The sequence below is a fragment of the Plectropomus leopardus genome, chromosome 5 (genome assembly GCF_026936395.1).
Source record: "Plectropomus leopardus strain MGB_pleo_1.0 chromosome 5, ASM2693639v1, whole genome shotgun sequence".
In the NCBI taxonomy this organism is placed as follows: Eukaryota; Metazoa; Chordata; class Actinopteri; order Perciformes; family Serranidae; genus Plectropomus; species Plectropomus leopardus.
In genome coordinates, this window is record NC_142180.1 from 37,929,587 (window position 1) to 37,952,072 (window position 22,486).

The window sequence follows — 22,486 nt, forward strand, 5'->3', positions numbered from 1 at the left end:
TGTGTATGTGTGCGTGTGTGTTTGTGTGTGTGTGTGTGTCTGCGTGTGTGTGAGTGCAGGTTCTGATAGTTGGTGGCAAAAAAAAAAAAAAGATTTTAATCTGCCTGTTGTTTTCATAAAACAAGATTAGAAATTAATGAGAATTAAAAAAAAGAAAGATCCAACAATTTGGAGGAATAAGTAAAAAGAAAGAAAATTACCTAAAAATTAGCAAAAATAAGCAAATAAATTAAAAATACATAGAAAAGTGAATAAAAGTATTTTATAACGTGCTTTGGTTGGGGGCCACTTTTTAAAAATGATAGGACAGGGGTTAGGATTTAAAGACAGTTCTCAGATTTTAGAATGTTTCTAGGATCTTAGGACATTTCTCAGAGTTCAGGCTGATTCTATAATTTTAGGACATTTGTAGGATTTTAGGACATTAGGACATTTTAGGGCATTTCTAGAACTTAAACGTGTTTCTAGAAATTTAGGACATTTCATGGATTTTAGGACATTTCTTGAATTTTAGGACATTTCTAGGATTTTAGGATGTTTCTCAGATTTTAGGCTCTTTTTTTGATCAACAAGCTCTATTTTGATGCTGTTTTATGCACTCTGACACAAAACAAACAAAAACAGCTCACAGAGTGGATCACTTTATTTTTATTGTCAATTGGAAAATGGCTGGGGGGGCGACCAGGGACCCTATCGGGGCTCAGGTTGAGTATCAGTGATTTTTGGTGTTTATGATGGTTTGTCAGAGTTTCAGGAGCGTTTGCTCTCCAGATGCTAAATTAAGCTCCAAACCCGGATTTCCTGGGCAAAGCGCCCCGCTGTAGGAGCCTCCACTGCAGCAGGACGCTCCTGCAGCAGGGTGCTCCTGCAGCGGGCCGCTTCTGTAGCAGGAGCGCTCCTGCAGCGGGGCGCTCCTGCAGCGGGGATGCTCCTCCTGCAGGGCGCTCCTCCTGCAGGGCGCTCCTCCTGCAGGTCACCATCGGTGACTGTGTCTAAATTAGAGATTTGAAATATCGGCGGAAACTGGATGAAAGGAGCTGGAGAATCGGCTGAAAACACACCTCTGCTCCCTCTGAGCTCTCCTCTGTTCCTACACGTCTAAAGCAGCCATGAAAGGTTAACTCCCTGCGTGAAGCCCTCAGGGCGCCTGCGCTCCTGCGCTCCTGCCACCTCGCCCCCCCCCCTCCTAGCTGGTAGCATGAAAACCTGTTTGGGGACAGTGCATCTGCTCCCTGTGCACGGCGGCATGAAATGGCATAAATCCTCTCCAATCTGCTCGCTCCGCAGACAAAGAGGCCGTCCTCCCGACGCGCTGGGCTGGAAGGGACAGACGTGGACGGAGAGGGAGAGGGACGCTGCCACGGCCCCCACCCCCACCCCCCCGGCCAAAGTGGCCGCGGCCCCATTTTACACCTGATTAGGAAACACATGCAGGGCCGCTAGACATATGCTTCCCCAGCCACACCACAGTCCCTGACGGATGGGCAACACATGGAGCAAAAAAGGCGGAAAAGGCCAGACGACGTTCTCTGGGAATTCCCAGGGCGGTGTGCGTGTCGGAATACCAGCACGGGACAGAAAGGACCGACAAACCAGGACGGAGGATCAAAGTGGGGCTCTGTCTTACAGTAATGGGACTCCCATCTGTACGCTGCATGTACATAAAAGACACAAACGTCTGTTTAACGGCCATCCGTCATCATGGAGAAATTTAAAAACAATAAATGTTTTCAGATTAGAGAAATGCATGCATGAGTTTTTTTCAACTGTTATTGTTTTCCTTCTTTTTTAGTTTTTGTTTTGTTTTTTCTTCTCTATTTTAATTAATTTTTAATTTATTCATATATGTAATTTCTTTATTAAAGGTAAGATTAGGTGTAAATAATATTACTATTATATATATATATATATATATATATATATATATATAAATATAAATATATATATATATCTAAAGAGACATTTTAACCACAACATGAAAGAGCATTTGATTTATGAGGAAACTCAAAAGCATTAAATATTCACAGGTTAGAGAAATGCCCCGTGTGCTTTTGTTGTTGTTTTTTAACAATTTTTAATTTTTTTAAATTTTTTTATATTATTTAAAAAAAATAATAATAATAATAATTTTAAAGTAAAGCACGTGACCTCTGACCTCACCTCTGACACTGAGGCGTCCGTGAAGAGGTCCATCCACGGCCACCAGGTAGACGGCATCGATGTTGTCGTTGTCGACGATCTGCAGCTCCTCCCACGTGATTGGTCGCGACTGACCCTCCAGAAGGTCCAGACCTGAGACATTGGAGACAGAGGACAACAAATGTGAGGACAGAATCGTTTCTAAATAAATTGATTACATGATTTTTTTATGGGAAAAAAAGAGATGTATATCACTTTGGTACCCATGTTCCAGGAGACTCGGGGTGCGTTTGTTTCGGCCGCCCTGATGGAGACGTGGACCATGATGGGCGGGCTGGTCATGTAGGAGGCGTCTATAGCCTGAAACTCCACCTTACATAAAACAGAAGAACACAATATAGATTCATGATATTTGACCTCAGAGGAAACATATTTACGATATAAAAAAGGCCTATCACACTTTTCCTTATTGTCTGTCCAATGATGCAGTTTTTAATGTTTCTATTAAACGTGGCCAAAGTTTCAAATCATGACGTGAACGTCTGTAAACAATAAACCTTCAGACCAGATAACTCATGGAAGAAAGTGCTGCAATAAAGTGTTTTTGAACAGCGTGAAAACATGTTCTCACAGAAGGCTTAAAGATGAATAACATCTGAGAAGTGTGATCATACAAATGAACAGAATCTTGTTTTGGTTTTTTTTTGTTTTCTAATTAAGGAGTCGGGAATGGAAATTCCTCCTGCATTTTGTGTTTCAGAACATACAGTACCTCGTAGTTCCTGCGATGTGATTGGCTGCTGTTGGGCGGCTGGAACGCCACCTTCATCTCGTGGAGGTCGAGCCAGGTGAAGGACGTGACGGGCTTCGTGTGGTCGTCCAGGTGGGTGATGTAGCCCTCAGCGGGCGGGACGGTCACGTTGAAGACCAGCCTCTCCTGCGGCGTCTCGTGGTCCTTGGCGTCCAGGGTGGCGGTGGTGAGCGGGGTCAGGATGAACTGGTCCACCTCCAGGATGAAGGAGGCCATGAAGGCGGCCTGCGGCGGCTGGTTCTGCATCGCTCCGTGGATCAGAACCGGTATCCAAACCGACTCTGCCTGCGCCGAGATAAAGAGACGAAAGATAAAGACATTTTTTCCAGTGAGCGCCTCTCAGTTCTGTGTGGTTTTATTTAGATTTTGAATGTAACTTTTTTAATCTTTAATTTTCTTTTTACTGTTTTTTAAATTTTTATTTACCATAGATTTTATTCAAATTTATTTTTATTCTTAATGCAACTATTTTAATCTTAAATTTTATTTTTCAGTTGTTTATTGTATTTTTCACTGAATTCTTTTTTTTTTGCTTTTATTTTTTTTTTCAATTTCAGTTGTTTTTTTTTACTTTTACAGGTTTTTATTTCATTTGCCCTTCTTTTTTATTCAATTTCATTTTTTATCCTTTGTTACTTTTTTAATCTTTATTTTTTTCAGTCATTAACTGTTTTCTTTTCAATTAATTTTTTATTTTGATTTTACTTTACTATTTGTTTTAATTCGACTCTAATTTTAATTATAATTTAACTTCTTTAATCTTTTATTCTCAATTATTTGTTTTCATTTAAACTATTTTTAAAAAAAATTTATTTCTATTTTCTCTGATTTCTTAAATGAATAATAGTTTTATTATATTTTTATTTAATTTGTTTTATCATTAATTTTATGCTTTTTTCTTTTTACTGTAAATGTTTTTTCCATTCTTTTTTTTTCACCTCTCCTATGCGATGTTAAGCCTCAACAGATTCCTTTTTTTGGGACACATGTATGTTTTCACACAACATGTATCACGTCGAAATCAACACGTACTGCAACAGCTTCTGCTGTTATATTTGGTGTCGAAGAGAAAGCCCATGAAGAGACGTGTTAGACATGACAGGTCTCTGCAATAAAGACACTGTTTATGTGATTTTTGTGATTTTTTTTTAGCTTTTTAACTTCCTTCCACATCCACAGAGCTGAGAAGCTGCGATATCGCCTTCTGACTGCCAATAAAGCGTCTGTGACGCTCGTCTCCTCCGGAAAAAACCTGACTTTGACTGAAGCTGCAGTTTATCAACTTTATTTAATTAGACGCTTTCTGAGCCGCATTCATACGAGACGTTTGATGACGCCTGAGTGAATGTTGCATAGAAATTACATCAGCGTTAATTTTCTGGGTGCTGCCTGTACCTCCAGCAGGGCCCTGGTGGCCTGCTCCCTCAGCTCCACCCTGATGGGGATGTAGTCAATCTCCGGCGACGGCGGGCTGAGGTGCTGGTACTTCAGACCGGAGCTCAGGAAGTCCTGGCAGCTGGTTTTGAGGAAGCGGACCTCTTTGGTGTCGTGAAGACACGGTTTGTTGCCGGGACAGAGCGCCGACGTCTCTCTGCCTGAAAGACGCCAGAAAAAAGACGGTTTAGAAACAAATGTAACTGCAGAGATGCAGCAGGTCTGAAGTCTCAAATGTGCCTGCAGAAAACAACAAGCGAACACGGCTTTTTATTTTAAATTCTGCATTTGTTTCACAATTTCATTTTTTTTATATATTTCTAAATGAGGTTTATTTTTTGTTTTATTTTTCTTTATTTCATATTTTATTTAACATTGAACTTTTCCTTAATTTTTTTAACTTCTAAAATTTTTACTTTTTTGTCTTATCTTTATATTTTCTTTCATATTATCTTCTTTTGTTACCTGATTTTTTCAGCACATTGTACTGTTTTGTTCTGTTTAATTTTGTTGTTTTATTGTAATGCCTTTTTTTTACTGTTAAGTGTTATTTACTTACTAGGAATAAAATGTAAAATGTATTCAAATAAGTTTTAATTTGTATTATTGTTTTATTGTTAAATTGTTTAACAATGTGTGTGTGTGTGTATATATATATATATATATATCTATAGGTGTGTGTGTGTGTTTGTGTATTTGAGGTATATTTTTGTTTGTTTTTCTTTATTTTCTACATTAATTAAATGTGAATTAAATTGAAATTATTTAAATTTAATTTCTACATTATTTTATTTTCAATTAGCAGAATATATTTTTTTTTAAAAATCTAATTAAATAAAATAAAATTTTCAAATAAACATTGATTAGTTTAGGGGAGCCGGCAACAATATCCGGATAACAGGAGTTTCGTGCTGTAATTAATCCGTCAGCCAATCAGAAACTGGTATTGTTTGTCGCCTTGTACCAGGACTGTGGTGTGCCCAGATGTGGCGTACCCTTCCTCTGCGTGGAGTCCTCCTCCCTCACCAGCTGACCCAGAGCAGGGACGCTGGTGTCGGTGGTCATCAGCCGAACGCTGCAGACCTGGTCCGCCGCGGTGCGGATGCTCAGGACGGAGGCGTCGATGGCGTTGGATAAGCCGTAGAAGAGAGGAACCACGAGCGGAGCGCTGCCCAGCTCCACCACACTAGACCCCGAGTCCACCACCCGCACCGGCAGAACCACCGTCTCCACCAGTGTGTCCGAGGACGTGAACCTCCAAACGGACACCAGACAGCACGTTAAAGACAGTTTCTCACGTTCGTTTAAATGCGTCATTCCAGACACCCTCAAGGACAGTTTGTCTCATTTTCGTCTCTTGTCTTCTTCCTGTTGTGATAACTGTGTGTGTGTTGATGCATGTGTCCTAAATGTAGTCCAGATTGTGTATCTGAGTGTAATCAGTGAATTTGCAGCTCAGCTCCTACAATAAGTCTAAAATACACTGTGGAAACTAAATAGTTACATTCAGACTGTTCAGGTCCAAAAATGCTCCATTGAAACCCATTCAAACTGACATTTTTGATCCCACAGCCATCAGAGCAGAAAAACAGGACTTGTATTATTTCTGGGTGTCATTCTGGGCTTTTGACTCTGAATTTGTCATTTTGACTATTTTCCACCTGATGAGGTCATTTTGACCATATTTGGCATATGGAGGAAATACATGCTATTTCCACTAGGTGACCTGTCACAGTCAATGTAGCTGCTGATCACTGACATATCCCAGACTGTCAGCAGCTACACTCACACACTGACATATCCCAGACTGTCAGCAGCTACACTCACACACTGAGGAGGAGGACACTCAACATCATTCATTTTTAGGGGTTTTCTTTTCATCCAAAAAGACCAATTTATTTATTTTTTGATATTTGTGTTTTGGGCGTTTTTTGAGTTGGCATGTGGGATTTCACTGCCTTAGTTCCCATCATGTCGAGTCTAATGGACTGGAATCTATTTTTCATTGAATTTTTTAAGTCTTAATTGTTTAATTTTTACATTTTTTTCTTGTGTTTGTGTTTACTTTTTCCTTTGTATCATTTTGTTTAAATAAAAAATAAACATTTTACATTTTTTTATCTTATTTTGTTTTGTGATTATTTCAGCAAATTTAACTGTTTCTCTTCTAGCTTTGTTTTACTTTAAAACACTGACTGCTGTGGAAAAGTGCTCCTACTCTTAAAAACTTTATTAATATTATTATTACTCCACATAATTACTTCACTGTCAACATCTGACAGTTTTTTGTTGTTGTTTTTGGTGAGAAATTGCTGTTGTTACTGTTACTGATGTTAACCGTGTGTCCACTGACCTGTAGACTCTCAGCATCACCGTGTCCTCGTCCAGCAGAGGACTCCCATTGTGGACGTATTTCACCTCGTCCTCCAGGAAGCTGCAGTCAAACACCTGCAGGGAACCAAACACCAGTAAAACCCTCACACACGTCCTGTTTGTTTACACCTGTCCGCGTACCGCAGGTGTGTGTGCTCACCTGCGGAGTCAGCCTCCCCGCCCTCTGAGTAACGGGCTCGTTCATCACCACCTCCACCTTACAGTCCGCGCCTGGACCCACGCTGATCCTCAGCTCCCTCTGTGTGACGAACACCGACCGACCCCTGGTGACCTCCACGCCCGAGTTCACCGCCACCAGACTGCCGCCGCAGACCGTCGCCGCCGCCAGCAGCAGCAGCACGCCGACAGCAGCCATGTGGGATCAGCAGTTTCCTCGTCGCTCAGGTTCAGCCGAAAAGTTTGGAAGCAAAGACTGACGTGTTTTCCATTCAGTCTGCCTCCACCCACATCCTCGTCTGCGGTCCGGTGTCTCAACCTGCAGGAGGGGTTAAATTAAATTCACTAAAAACAAAAATACAACTCAACTGCTACCAAACTGTCATTAACTCTTTCAAACCTGAGCAAACTGGCTTCAATTCCTCCAAAAACATTGCAAGGAGGCAATGAGGAACTTAAACCTGAAATTACAAGAATTTACTTCCTGCTTAATAAATAATTTCAATAATGTTAAATTTACTTTTGTTTTCTTTTTTCCTCCCTTTTTAAATTTTTTTCCCAACATTTCTTGTTGAGTTGCTCAATACCTTTTTTCCTATTTTTAACCCTATAAAAAAATATCCAAAAAATAAAATAAATTTTGACACACACAAAAAAGGAAATGTCATGGGGAAAAGTTAAAAAGAAAAAAAACAAAAAAGAGTAATAATAATAAAATTAGATATTTATTGTTTCACCTTTTACAAATTTTTTGCATTTTTGCAGGACATTTCTTGCCAAATTGTTGTTTTTAGAAGAAATCAAACCAATCTGCTCACGTTTCAGAGGTTTAAATGCTTGTGAGAGGCGTCTAAATGCAGCACAGGAAAACTGATTTAGATCCTGGTTATAAAGGGTTAATAATTTCTTCCATATTTTTGGGTTATAGAGAGATAAAAATATTGTTTAAAAACCACCAAAAAAACTAAAAAGAAAGAAAAGAAATGCCCAAAAAACTGTTGGTCTAATTATAATAATTATGTATTTCAAATTATGTTGCAGACAGAATATTTTATTTTATTAATATCTTCTTCTTCTTTGCACTTAATGTTTGTTTCTGTCTTTTTTTATTTTTTTTAAACTTTTTTTTTGGTCTGGTTCTGGTTTATTTTTTGGGTAGTTTTCAGTAATTTCCTCCTAATTTTTGGGTCATTTCTTGTTAATGTGCTCATTGCCTTTTTCCGTGTTAATCAAACTAATTTGCTCAGGTTTCAAAGGGTTAAAATATCCGGTCTGTTTGTTTTGGATGGTTCAGCTCCCGCTAAAAACCTCCTGAACGATAAAAACTGAGGGATTTTTAACCGGGAGATGTTTCAGTTGGTTGCAACCCTCACCGCTAGACGACACTCAATCCCCCTAAATTTGAACAGCCTGGACCTTAAAGTGACAGTAAAAAGTAAACAAACAGCTGTGACCTTTGACCTCTTCACACATAAACTCCTCTAATGAATCTGACGATGTTCAAAATACTCACAAACTCCTGATCAGCTCCAAAATTTCTCCTGCGTCACCGCTGATTCCTCAAAAAATGCTAAAAACGATCAGCTGCTCCGCTCTAAATCCCTGCAGCTGCCCTGAAACTCCTCCAAATCCTCCAAAAAAACTCCCAGCATGCAGCTGGCCGGCCCCGCTCCCCCCTCCACCGCTCCACACTCCCAGCCGGAAAACGCTTTCACCCTCCATTTCACTTCAAAACCAAAGCTACACTGCAGGAAACAAGGGGTTAATCAGCGTGACCCTGCAGAGGTGCTGGAAAAGGCATGGGACAGGAGGAGCAGGGGGAGGAGAGCAGGGGCAGGGGGGGTGTTTTCAGGATCAAAGCAGGGCACCAACTGGAGCCGGCGTGTCACTTCCCATCGTGCCAGACGAGTGTCGGTTCGTTAGTTTGAGGTTTCAGCGCGACGTGAATAATCGGACCTTACATGGAGCTGGACGGGTGTGATCTTCATCAGGCTGCTACAGAAAAGACCACAGCTCTCTGAAAACTTTCAGGAGCTGGTTTTGTCTTGGATTTGGGTTTTTATTTATTTCTCTTAACCTTTTGTTCCCCATACAGTGACGGATGCACTAAATTGTATGGGTTTTATTTATTTATTTTATATCATTTTCTTTTTATTTCATTTTTGGAGGTAGTAAATACTTTTGGTATTTTACTATTGTCATTGTGGTGGACTTTTGCGTTATGTCTTCTGCCATATTTATATGTGCCATATTTTTTGTATGTTTTACTGTACCCCTGGTGGCCCCCAAACCAATTCCCAGTAAAAATAAAGTGATTGACACTGTGAATTGTTTTTGTCCTTTTGGTCTCCATAAGGTGTCAGCAACATCAAAATAGAGCTGGATGATCAAAAAAGATCCTAAACATCCTAAAATCCATTAAACATTTAGATTTAACATTAAACATTTAGAATCAACATTTAACATTTAGCCTAGATTAATTATTTTGCATTTAGATTTAATATTCAACATTTAGATATAACAGTTCACATGTAGATTTAACATTTAATATTAAATTTAAACATTTAATTTTCAATGTTTAATATTAAGTTTTAACATTTAGATATAACAGTTTACATTTATATTTAACATTCAATATTAAGTTTTAACATTTAGATATAATAGTTAACATTTAGATTTAACATTTAATACTAAGTTTCAAAATTCACACCTCTTTTGAAAATATGTTTTGGAGCTAAATGTGGAGAAATGTTGCTGTTATTTTCAGAGTGCACATCTTTACAATAGGCCCCTTCAAGTAAAGCCTTAAAAATAAAGTCTTTTACCAAAAGTTCTTCAGGCAGATAACGGAGGAATGCCTCGCGGCCTGAGGATCTGGCGTTCTTGTCTCTGCAGAAATGACTGATCCAAACAGCAGGACTGAAGCCGAGGAGGCAGGACGTCTGTTAAATGATCCGCCAGCTGCTGCGACGGCTGGAAGTGACTCACCGCTGCTGAGTGGGAAACACTCTGCAGCTCTGAGGTGAACCGACACGAAACGTGATCATTAAGCTCAGATCCGACCACAGGCGGACCCACGCAGGCCTCCGAACACGATGCTGACAGTCTTTGGCTGGTAACTGCCCACATTTCATTCCAAACATACCGAGTGTTTCCTTCAGATTTCCATGTTTTATTCACAAATGCAGCACAGGAGTCTCCAGTAAAACACCGAATAACAATACTACAACTACTGGAAATACCACAGTAACACATGCTACAACCACTACCAATACTACTGTTGTGTTAGGGACTACCACTTAATAACTGATTACTACGACTTTTACTACGACTATCTACATCGAAAATGAGCCACAAAAGAAAATGATGCAGGAATGAACTTAACTAAATTAACTTTTGTCTGATTTCACCGACAGTGGACAAACATAACACAAATAAATGAATCAAAGGATGGTCTTGAATGTCAGATGCTTTATAAAAATATTATTTGGTGGTCCGGGCCATTGAACTAATATTGTTGTATTAGCGGCTTATTTTGCTAATTAATTCCTCTATTTTGAGAAAATCTGCTTATCTGAACAGAGAATTTATTAGTTCATACTCAAGTTAAACTGTTCGTAGGCAAGCTTATATGTACGTACGAAAAGTTATATTCGCACTACGTTTATCTGTTTATATATACGTGCATCTGCTCCTATGTGACTTTATCTGTTCACACGTATCGTTTTCTGTTCCTGAGTACGTTTATCAGTCCGTACACACTGCTATCTGTTCATACGTTCATCTGTTCTTACATGAGTTAATCTGTCCGTACGAACTTTTATCTGTATGCGGAAGTTTATCTGTTTATCTTCATGGTTTTCTGTAGGGCTGCAACAACGAAGCGATAAAATCGGTTATAATCGACAATTAAATGTGTTGTCAACGAGACTGTTTACGTCATGTGCAGAGAGGAGCGGCGTTTTGCAGAGGCGTGGCGGAGGCGGAGAATGTCAGATGTAACTTAATCTGTTCATACGTTAGTCTTTCTGCGCTTACACAAGGTTACATTTTCATACGTGAGTTTATGTGTTCATGCGACAGCTTATCTTTAGTTGATCTGTCCGAACATAAATTTATCTGTTTGTAAATGACGTCATTTGTTTACAAGTAAGTTTATCTGATCCGATGAGAGTTTATCTGTTCGTACATTAGGATATTTGTTCGTGTGTGTCTGTTTGTTCCTACTTGAATTCATATTTCTATACATATATTTTTTGTTCTACATGAGTATATTCGTTCATAGGCAAGTTTGTCCGCGCCCACGTGAGTTTTTCTGTTTGATCGTTTCTGTTCTTCATGAGTTTGTCTTTCCGGATGAGGTTTCTCTGTCTGTACATACTTTATGTTCGCACATAACTTTGTGTTTTGTACATGTGTTTATACGTAACTGAGATTGTCTGTTCAGTTGTGAGTTTATATATCCACACAAAACTTTCTATTTGTACATTATCTGTGTCGACACATTTATCTGTGCGCATGTGAGTTTATGTTTGTACATAACTTTATCGGTTCATACGCAAGTTTATGTTTGTGCAAAAGTTTATCTGTTCATATCTAAGGTTTATTTATATGCACAAGTTTATATCTTTATGTGTTTATATATTTATCTACATTTTTAATTTCAGTTTTTTAAAACATAGTTTAACTAAACATAATAATAACAGACATATAAATCTACCGTGTACCTTATGTTTGTTTTAGTATGAATTGTTTGTTTGAAGTGTTTGTACATAAGGTTTCATGTTCATACGCAAGTTTGTTCCTACGTGAATTGATCCATACGTACGTAAGTTATGAGTGTTTCTGCCCATATGAAGTTTTAGTGTTCATCTGTTGTTATGAGTTTATCTCCCCGTACCTAAATGTATCTGTTCCTGTGTGAGTTTATCTGTCTGTTCGTATGTGAGTGTATCTGTTCAGAAGTAAGTTTATATCTTTATGTTCATACAGGAGTTCATCTGTTCGTACGTGATTTTGTTTTTTGTTTCTGTCCAAACGTGAGTTTATGTTCGTATGTGTGGTCGTCTGTTCCTTCAAGAGTTTATCTTTCTGTTTGTAACTTCATCTGTTTAACTTATGTGAATTTATCTGTTCATACATTTAAATGTTTGCTGGTCCAACGACTTATTTGTGAGTTGTAATGTCCATAAAATGCGTTTGTGCCCACAAAGAAAGCTTATTTGTCTGCAGCAGCTTTGTGTCGTTGCAGCAGGTAGCAGCTTCAGCCCTGCAGGAGCTCGACACGCTGCAAGAAAACACTGCAGAGAAAGTTTCCACCAAACTCCTGCTGCTCTAATCACATCCTCAGCCTGTAAAACTGACGGGACACACTTCCATGAATGACTGTGTTTACGAGTAGTTTTAGATCAGAAAGACGCCAAAAGACAGAAGAACAAGAGGATGAAGAGGAAGGAAATCCCCTCTTTTTCCTGCACTTTGTCTTTCTTGTGTGTGTGTGTGTGTGTGTGTGTGTGTGTGCGCGCGTGTGTGTGCGTGTTGGTTGAGGCCTGTTGGAGGTGTGTGTGTGTGTGTGTGTGTCGGCACGAGAGAGCAACAAACCACGAGTGTGTGAAAGCTGGTTGGCACCTACCTCAAAGTTGCTGGAGCTTCTCTGTTCGTCTTCTTCACCTTCTGCACACGCTCAAAGGACGAGGAATGCTGTCACACACACACACACACACACACTGCACCCCCCCTTCAATTCCACAGCTCGCCATCAACCCGAGACGTCTGGCATCCAACAACACACACACACACACACACACACACACACACACACACACACACACACACACACACACACAGACAGACAGACAGACAGAGAGAGAGAGAGAGAGAGAGAGAGAGAGGGTAAACTGTGAGATAGCGAGAACAAAGGGTGAGCGAGTTTCCTTCAGTCTGTCCTAAAACCAAAAACCAGAGAGACAGAGACAAGGACAGAGACAGACAGACAGAGACAGAAAGACAGAGACAGAGAGACAGAGACAGAGACAGAGAGACAGAGAGACAGAGAGACAGAGACAGAAAGAGAGAGACAGAGACAGAGAGACAGAGACAGAGAGACACAGAGACAGAAAGAGAGACACAGAGACAGAGAGACAGAGACAGAGAGACAGAGACAGAAAGAGAGACACAGAGACAGAGAGACAGAGACAGAGAGACAGAGACAGAGACAGAGAGAGACAGAGAGACAGAGACAGAGACAGAGACAGAGAGAGACAGAGACAGAGACAGAGAGAGACAGAGACAGAGAGAGACAGAGAGAGAGAGAGAGAGAGACAGAGAGACAGAGAGACAGAGGGAGACAGAGACAGAGACAGAGAGAGAGACAGAGAGAGACAGAGACAGAGAGACGGAGAGAGACAGAGACAGAGACAGAGACAGAGAGAGAGAGACAGAGAGACAGAGACAGAGAGAGAGACAGAGACAGAGACAGAGAGAGAGACAGAGACAGAGAGAGAGACAGAGAGAGAGAGAGAGAGACAGAGAGAGAGACAGAGACAGAGACAGAGACAGAGAGAGAGAGAGAGAGACAGAGAGAGAGACAGAGACAGAGAGAGAGACAGAGAGAGACAGAGACAGAGACAGAGAGAGAGAGACAGAGAGAGAGAGACAGAGAGAGAGAGAGAGACAGAGACAGAGAGACAGAGACAGAGACAGAGAGACAGAGACAGAGAGACAGAGACAGGAAATGTGCTGAGAGGTTTCCAGGAGTTTTATTTTTACAGCCCCCCTCGCTCACTGCCTCTCGCTCTCTCTGTCATTATTTCTTCCTCTGTGAAAACTGTGAAAATCCAGATTTTGTTCTCATTTTTGACCCACTAGACCTGAACTGCCTGAGGACGTCATGCACACACAGTTGTACGCACGGCAGGCGAGTTTCCATTAACCATAAAACTGCACAAATTGAAATTGCGAACATCAAATATGTCAGTTGGGAGCACGTCAATTTTGAGAAAAATGTGCATGTATTGCAAATACGTTTTTACGCTCGTATGAAGTGGCATTTCAGGCGATTTGAGAAAGCCGTATTTCACAAAACTGCAAGGAAAAGACTTTTTTTTTGGCTTTTACGGGTCACATGATGCTACAACGTGTTTATTTCAGGGCTGTCAAGCAATTTAAAAAAATTGAATTAATTACATGCTCTGCTTAATTAATTGAAATGAATTGCCTGCATCAATTTTTGCTGTGAAAGTTGTTTTTTGTGATCACGTATTTATTGGTTGTTTACAGACAGTGGGAGGTAGCATGACACAAGACGAATTTGACATGGCAGTGTTGCAAACACTTAATAATATTTCAGGCTTGAAGTACTCGGATGGTACAAAAACTCATCTTACAAAACCACTGTGGCCCTAAATGATGCAGCAGGTCAAAGCACACCACGGAGCACAATTAGTTATAAGTTATTTTTTCTGTCATTAATTAATCAAAATTAACAAGTTATTTTGACAGCCCTAATTTCTTAACATCATCGTAACTTTGTTTCTTCCATAAACTCACCATCACGTCTCTGATTAAGAGAGCTATAATCGCTGCTGTCCTAAAAGTTTTTGCACCTAACTGATGCCTTCGTTTTGCCTCTGCGCAGGCGACTGCATTATCTCTTATGACGCGTTTCCATTAAGCTTCTTTTTTTTTTTTTTTTTTTTTTTAGAAAAGTCCAGATCTACCTTTTTAATTTGGCTTTTAACTGAACTTTACCTATTTATTTATCAACTATCTATTTAGAAATTTTAGTCTGTTAAACTAGATGCTGTGTTTTTTTTTATTTTAACATTTTTATCTATTATTTGTTATGTTTTTCTTTTTTAAAAAAAATCTATTTATTTATTAATTTATTTTAATTATGATTAATATTATATCAGTTCTTTCTTCTTTTTATCTTTTATCTTTAGGTTTTATCCCGCCTTTAGTGTTTCCATTCACAGAAAGCAGAATTTCCTCAGTTCCCGGTTGAATGAGAAATCTTATTTTCGCTCTTAAATTTATGACGTTTTTGGGCTTTTGATCAGTCTGTCCCATCCCATTCTTGTGAACGTGATATCTCAAGATCGCCTTAAGGGAATTTCATTAAATGTGGCACAAACGTTCACATGGACTCATCGATAAAGTGATCAGATTTTGGTGATCAAAGGTCAAGGTTATTGTGACACTGTATCCATCTTGTTCTTGTTAACATGTTATCTCAGGAAGAGCTTGAGGGAATTTCATCAAATTTGTCACAAACATCCACTTGGACTAAATGATGAACTCCTTATAGTTTGGAGGTCAAAGGTCAAAGTTTAAGGTCATTGTGACCTCGTCTGTCACATTCTTGTGAACACAATATCCCTGAAACACCTTAAGGGGAATTTCTTCAAATTTGGCACAAACATTCATGTGGACTCCATTGATCCGATTTTGGTGGTCAAAAGTCAAAATTAAAATATCAAAAAACTGCCTTGCAAACGTGGACATCCCGCTTGTGCACAGCTTTAACATCCTGCCTAAAGAGCGTGTTTTTTCTGGAGGGGAAAGCCTGTGAAAAGGTGGCAGGAGATTTTGATCATTCTTGCGAATTCAACACCAGAGGAAAAGTCGGGGGTCGGAGGGTTTTTTTCTGGGAATGTGGTCAGTAGATTTTTTTGATAGATCTGGATGAGGTTTGATAAGAGTGTCTTCCTCTCTGAGCTGCAGCGTGCAGATCAGCAGTCAGAGAGCCTCCTCGGAGTCTGAGTGTTTAAACACATGTTATCTGTGGAGGGTCTGAACATCGCTGGGAAATCCATCCGGGAGGAAGCAAGTCTGCTGGATGGCAAAAGCATGTTTAATCTGCAGCACACGGGACTTTAGGCACCAACAGCCTCTTGTTACGGAGTTGCGCTACCTCAGCAGTGGAGCAAAACAGCTGTATCAAATGTGAGGTTTTTTTTTTTAACTGATGTGTTTCCATTAGGAGTATTTTATATTTGCAATTTCAGTTTTCTTAATTTAAGGGTCAACGAATAGACGCCTAAAGTTATTATTCAGCACCGGACGGCTGGATGGCACCGGACGTGTTCACACGCTTTGCTGCCTCATTCTAAGCATGTGCTTTTGTTGACGTCCTGTATCAAAAGTCATCAGTTTTGGACTTGAGATCTCAGGATAACTCACCGTGTGTTCCCGAGACAACAACAGAATTCATTTAAGAGGTTTAGACAACAAAACAATACGGCAGTAGTGGATTATTCACTGAAAGATTTTTTTTTTTTATCGTTCAGTGTAGCATGTGGAGGGACGGCGTGGTGGCTGTTTGTGAGCAGTTTTGACAAACTGAGTGAGAGGAGCAGACTGATTCGCATCATGAGCTCCCGAGCCGTCAAGTTAGCTCAACAGACAGCTGCCCTAACGTTAATATTCGTGCTGTAACAATCACTCATTCATTTCTTTAAAACATATTTAGAAAATAAAGCACAAAAGCACAAAGCAACTATCTACATCTGTCCAGGGCATCCATCAGTCAGCATGACACGTTACGCGTGACGGAAATCTCAGGCCTGTCACTTTTAAGTTGTTATCGGGAGATCTTCAATCATTTATTCCGATATCTCTCTGGGGAAACGGGGAAAAACGTATGACTGTATGGCTGCTGAGGGAGACCTGGTCCATTTTCTGCAGGAGGCACGCATGGCTCGCAGCGCCACACGGCCGATGTGTCCTGGGCGTAAGAAGCCGACTCGTGCCTTTTTTGGGTGGTCTGGCTCGGGTTTAGTGTTTTATGTGATGATCTCAGACGGGCCAGATTCGGGCTTCAACTCACGTGTGTCAGATGGGTTTGTGTTGTAATTTTTGAGAACTCTACATAGATGTATTTACGTACAACAACATCAGCTTTACACTTGAAAGGACGACTTCACTGTGACTCTGTTGTGCAGAAAATAAAACGGCAGAGAGGCAGAAATGAAAAAGGCGTCTGTGTGCTGTGACCTGAGCAGTCAGAGGTCACTTAAAGAAAGTTGTGTGAAGTTGAGGCCGTCTGTCACTCTGCATTTAGCTTCATTCGGAGGCTTCGGTGCCAGAAACGTCGCTGCGGCTCTGACTGACTTCCAGCCGACCGTCCGGCGTTCTCTGATCACTTCTGACTGCTACCCTTTGCGTGGTGACTCGAGACTTTGCCGTGGCGTTTGGCCCCCTGCCCAACTCCTACTCGGCCCCCGGGGGCCCCTGTCAGCCTGACGCCGTGACTCCTCCACCGCCTGAAATTAATTTCCCTTTCTCACTGACCCATAATTAAATCCTGGAACAGCCTGTGCTGACGAGCGGAGGCAGGAGAGAAACCAGAAGATTCTTGTTGTCGGCCTGAACTTGGAGGACGTTTTGTGCTCGTGCTGACGGAGCGCCGGATTCTCTGGGTGTTGAATCTGCAGAGGTGGAGCCGGAGACTACAGGCCGTCCCTCTGCTGGCGCCTTTGAACAGATCTGTTGGCCGAGAAAGTGAGGAGGATCGGCCCGCGCCGCTCTGAAAGACAGTTTTCTGGAGATGAGTAATTATCAGGTACGACTCCCTCCCTGTCGAAGCCGACGGTTTCTGCAGCGAGAGATTAAAGCAGCAGCTCCGTCCACTGAAGCCTTTCCACCGGCGCCGTGTTGGCAGCAGAATCAGAGCGCCGGGCCGCTGCCAGCCTCGTGGCACTCGTTCAGCTCGGTGGCACCAGCCCACGAAGATCCAGAGTCCACCGGCAGCGTCCCCCTGCCTCCCTCCCTCCCTCCCTCCCTCCGACAGCGAGAGGAGGACGTCTTTATTCAGAGATTCACAGTGAAACTCGAATATTCCTCCATCATTAGCGCCTGCTCAGGGTCTGTGTGCGCCAAAACAACACAAAGTGCACAGTTACACTTCCTGTCCGCAGCAAAGAAGAAGACAAATGATTTCAGGTTTCTTCACATCCAAACGGTTACGATCAGGTTTTTGGAGTTTATGCAACATCATCGCCTTTTTCATCGCACAACAAATAACCACGCTCCTTTCTACAGCTGATATTTTCATGACTTACGCAACTAAAAACCATCAAAGCGGTCAAAATATTCTTTCTCTTCCTTCATTTATTTTATTTTTTTTTAAATATTTTTTCTTATTTATTTACATAATTTGATCATTATTATCATTATTATTAACAATATTATGATTATCACTATTATCTATATTTTTCATCTTTCTCATCATCTCATCTCTCTCTTGATCTTTGACCTTTGACCACCAAAATTGAATCAGATCATCCTTGAGTCCAAGTGGACGATTGTGCCAAATTTGAGGAGACTCACTCAAGGCCTTCATGAAAATGAAGACAATGAAGACATGAGACAACCACAAGGTCACAGACACGTTGACCTATGACCACAAAAATCGGATAATTTCATCGTTGATATAAAATGGATGTTTGAGCCAAATTTTGAAGAAACTCCCTACAGGAGTGCTTGAGATATCACGTTCACAAGAATGGGACAGATGAGGTCCCGGCAACCTTGATCTTTGACCTATGACCACCAAAATCGAATCAGATCGTCCTTGAGTCCAAGTGGACGATTGTGCCAACTCACTCACGACCTCCACCAGAAAAATGTTATTGTTTCATCGCTCAAAATTCAAGTGGATGTTTGAGCCAAAATTTGATGAAATTCCCTAAAGGTGTTGAGATATCACATTCACGAGAACCGGACAGAAAACATTCTGCCCAATACTATCGCCAAAGTGGTGGCACGAAAAAGACGATGTGCATTTACTGACAAAATTAACCCATAAATAGAAAAAACAATAATCAGCATACTAATAACAGTCTACAGCGTGAAATCCGAAAACATCTTTAACATTCTGCTTCTTTAGGTGAGTTTCCATTAACTCTCAAAATGCATCCATTTCAATTTTTTCCTTTGCACTTACAAAAAAAATCTGCGCTCATGTGATAACGCTGTGGAAACGGTCCTCGCACACACGCGTCCACAAAAACAACCGAAAACGCTGCAGTATGCACGCCAAGCCAGTAGTTGGCGGTGTAACTTTGAAATGACACACCTTAGAAGAAAAGCACGCGCCTGCGTGAAGTGCAGCCGTGATGTCAACGTTCTCACAGGATTACCCAGTTCCCACGGCAACAGGAGGGGCAGCGTTTTCAAAAGACCCCGAAAAACGCCAAACCGCAACAAAAGTTTTACGCTTTATACGAGAACTGTTGCCGTGTAAACAACCCCTAAGAGTGTGAGTGAGTGTGTGTGTGTGTGTGTGTGTGTGTGTGTGTGTGTGTGTGTGTGTGTGTGTGTGTGTGTGTAGTTGAGCTCGATCAGCTCTGGGGCTCATTGGTCCCATTAAAGACTCATACTGGTGACCAGTGAAGGTTCAGAGTCACTGGGAATCTGTCAGCTTCAATCAGTCAGAATCACTGAGTGACTGACAGCCGCCTCCTCCTCCTCCTCCTCCTCCTGTCGCCCCCCAGGAGAGCAGGGAGTGATGTCAGCTGGAGGGGCGGGGGGGCAACAACAGGAAATAGATCACACACACACACCTGCCTGAGGCCGGGCTGGCAGTATCAGGTGAGGCCAGAGGACGTGATGGACGAGACGATGAAGAGAGGAGGAGGAGGAGGAGGAGGAAGAGGAGGAGGGAGTTTTATAACCCGAAAACGTAATAAACCACAAACATAACAGCAGTAAAACGAAATTTCCTACTAATGTCCAGAAAAGACACCTTTATCGCGTCCTGAAAAGACATGTTTATGACCTGCGTATTACTTATGTCTGTCACACACGTCTTTTCTGGACATCACACACACGTCTTTTCTGGACGTCACACAGATGTCTTTTCTGGACGTCACATACGTGTCTTTTTCTGCAGGGTTAGGGGTCATTTGTATCTGAAATTGTGAGTACCGTTTTTGGGATTATTACATTAAAAGCTGCAGATCTGTAATACGTTTGTGGTTAATTAAGTTTGTGGGTGTTACAGGAGTGTTTTGGGGGAGTGTTTTTTATGGGGGGGGTGTTGAGGGGAGTGTTTTTATGGGAGGGGGTGACCTTCCCTGGCAGCGATGAGGAGGGCGGAGCTCATCCTCAGATTATGCAAATGAGCCGTCGTCTTGATGCAAAACAAGCCGGACTGGCCGCTGATGTTTCTCCAGTCGTGAAAGGGCGAGACTCCCTGGGAGAAATACCAGGAGAGAGAGAGGGCGGGAGGGAAGGAGCAGGGGAGTCTGGGTAATGAGCGGCGCCGGGCGGGGGGGCTCCCCCAGCGTTATACATTATCATATTTCCACGTAATTAGTTGGTTTTTCCACATGAAATGAGGAAGCGGCTCGACGGCGCGTTCACTGCCGCGAGGACAGCCGGCCTCTCGTCCTCCTCCTCCTCTTTCTCTGAGTGACGACCTCTGACCTTTCCTCTCACATCACACACACACACACACACACACACACACACACACACACACACACACACACACACACAGAGCTCCAGTCATCGACCTCTGACGGAGTCCACGGATCTGATTAACATGAGAGCGGGTTAGTGAGAGCTACCAGGAGCCTTCAGGGGCCTCCAGGGGCCCTCTGGCGGCCCGCTCTCAGGATAACCTGGGCACAAAACCAAACACACACGATGTTAAAGTGGTTTTGGGTCGTGATCCTGTAGCTGAAGGCCTTTAGAGACCCGCTGAGACCCGACGAGGCGCCAAAACTCTGAATCTGATACCAGCGCAGAGCAGAGGGGTCGACCACGGCGGCAGGTTAGAGAGGTGAGTGGAGTCTGAAGCCGCTGCCCCGCAGGGGTCCACAGATCATCGGCCGATTATTGAAGCACATAATTGACTTTTATCTGTATCTGCGTTTTTTATTAACGAAAGTTAATACAGCCGCATCTAAAAATAATCTGAATATTGTGACAAAGTTCAAGAGTTTCCATCAGTTATTTCAGAAAGGGAAATATTAATATATTCTACACACAAAAATGTTCAAGCATTTTTCTATTCAAATTTTTAATTATGGCCTACAGATAAAAAAAAATGTAAAAAAAAATATTATTGTTTTCAAATAATTTTGAGTTTGTGTTTTGTTTTTGTTCTTTTTTAGAATTTTGACATTTGGGTGTTTTTTTCTTTATCATCTTGATTTTTTGCCTCTTTTGTAATAATTTGGGGTTTTGGGGTGTTTTTTACTTTTCTATAATATTGAGATTTTGTGGGTTTTTTTGTTTTTGGTTTTTTCTTTCTTTTGTAATGACTTTGAGTTTGAGGGTGTTTTTTTCTTTTCTATAATTTTAAGGTTTGGGGTACTTTTCTATTTTCTCTTGAATCATTTTGGGGGGATGTTTTTGTCTATTTTTTTCAAAATTTTTAGTTTTTGGGGTGTTTTTTGTTTGTTTGTTTTTGAAGATTTTTTTTTCACTTTTACATTTCATCCTTTTTCACATTTTCCTCTGAAAAAGATTATTTTTTTGAAAAATATTTTAAAAAGTCTTTTGTACAGATTCATTTTCACTTCTGCGTTGGTACAAACTGCTTTAATAAAATAGTTGGCTTTTCTATGTTACTAAACTACCAGTTTTAAAATTTAATACTGAAGCATTATGAGCCTTAATAATGTTAAAAAACAACAACTTCAGCTGCAGAAACACAACATCTGAAGAGCCAAACACTTTGTGACAAAAGAGGGATTTTAAAAAACGTCTTTCTCTGTGAGGAAAACAAAAGCTAAACAGGACAAAACAAACAAATGAATGAACCAAACTGAGGACGAAACGCGGATCAAAGAGATGCACGTCTGCTAACACGGTGAAAACGTTTAAAGACGTCAGGAGACGGTCAGAGAGCTCAGTCAGCGTTGCTCTGCAGGATGTGCACACCTGCTGAAGTCAGATTTCAACCAGCTGCGTTTGATCCGATCACTCAAAATATCAAACTCATGAAGACGGACTTACTTCCTGTTGACGCTCCAAATCGTCCCGCTCAGCAGAGACTGAGTCCTGCAGGTTGTCCCTCGCAGTCACATGAGACTCTGACGTTTGTCCACGTGCTGCAGGTGGAGACACGAAACTCTTCCTGTTGGTGCATTCAGGGACACTCCGAAATAATAACACTTCCTGGAAACTCTGGAAAACCGGTGGACTGAGAGCACGGTCCGTGTCTCATCCGTTCATTCAGTGATTCAGTTCCGCCTGGAAAAAAACCCAAAAAACAAGAGAGAATTTCGTTTATTCGTTTTTTCTGTATAAACCGAATATTGGAAAAATGTGTATTTTCGCATTTTTTGCCTAAAAGGAAAAATCAAATAAACAAGGAAATGAAAACAGAATAACAAGTCAAATTTATTAATTGTTCTTTATTTTTAAGTCTTTATTTTTTCATTTTCCACGGTGTCATTACACTGCGGCTCCACGCTCAGAGTTTAGGTTAGGGCGCGCTCACCATCACCACGCAGGGGTTAATATCAGAGTGTGTTGTAGAGCGCCACACGCTGGAGGAGCCGCTGGTCGCGCTCAAAAAACAGCAACAAAAAAAAG

General features: G+C 41.2%; 1 protein-coding gene across 4 annotated transcripts in view; it reads right to left on the minus strand.

The window, feature by feature from the left end:
* frem1b (Fras1 related extracellular matrix 1b) overlaps nt 1–22,061 on the minus strand; it is a 69,081-nt gene extending 47,020 nt beyond the window's left edge. For 2 of the 4 annotated variants that reach the window (XM_088078162.1, XM_088078159.1), the window contains exons 1-9: nt 21,905–22,061; nt 12,567–12,706; nt 6,918–7,253; nt 6,738–6,832; nt 5,380–5,639; nt 4,346–4,545; nt 2,912–3,235; nt 2,403–2,511; nt 2,161–2,292 (exon numbers count right to left, since the gene is read on the minus strand). In XM_088078162.1, the coding sequence (XP_087934288.1) occupies nt 2,161–2,292; nt 2,403–2,511; nt 2,912–3,235; nt 4,346–4,545; nt 5,380–5,639; nt 6,738–6,832; nt 6,918–7,133 (1,336 nt within the window). In that variant the 5' untranslated portion in view covers nt 7,134–7,253; nt 12,567–12,706; nt 21,905–22,061. Of the gene's footprint in view, nt 1–2,160; nt 2,293–2,402; nt 2,512–2,911; nt 3,236–4,345; nt 4,546–5,379; nt 5,640–6,737; nt 6,833–6,917; nt 7,254–8,447; nt 8,564–9,759; nt 9,880–12,566; nt 12,707–21,904 lie in introns of those variants that run through there. The other 2 variants (XM_088078161.1, XM_088078160.1) reach the window with 2 other exon arrangements.
* Nucleotides 22,062–22,486: the final 425 nt, after the last annotated feature.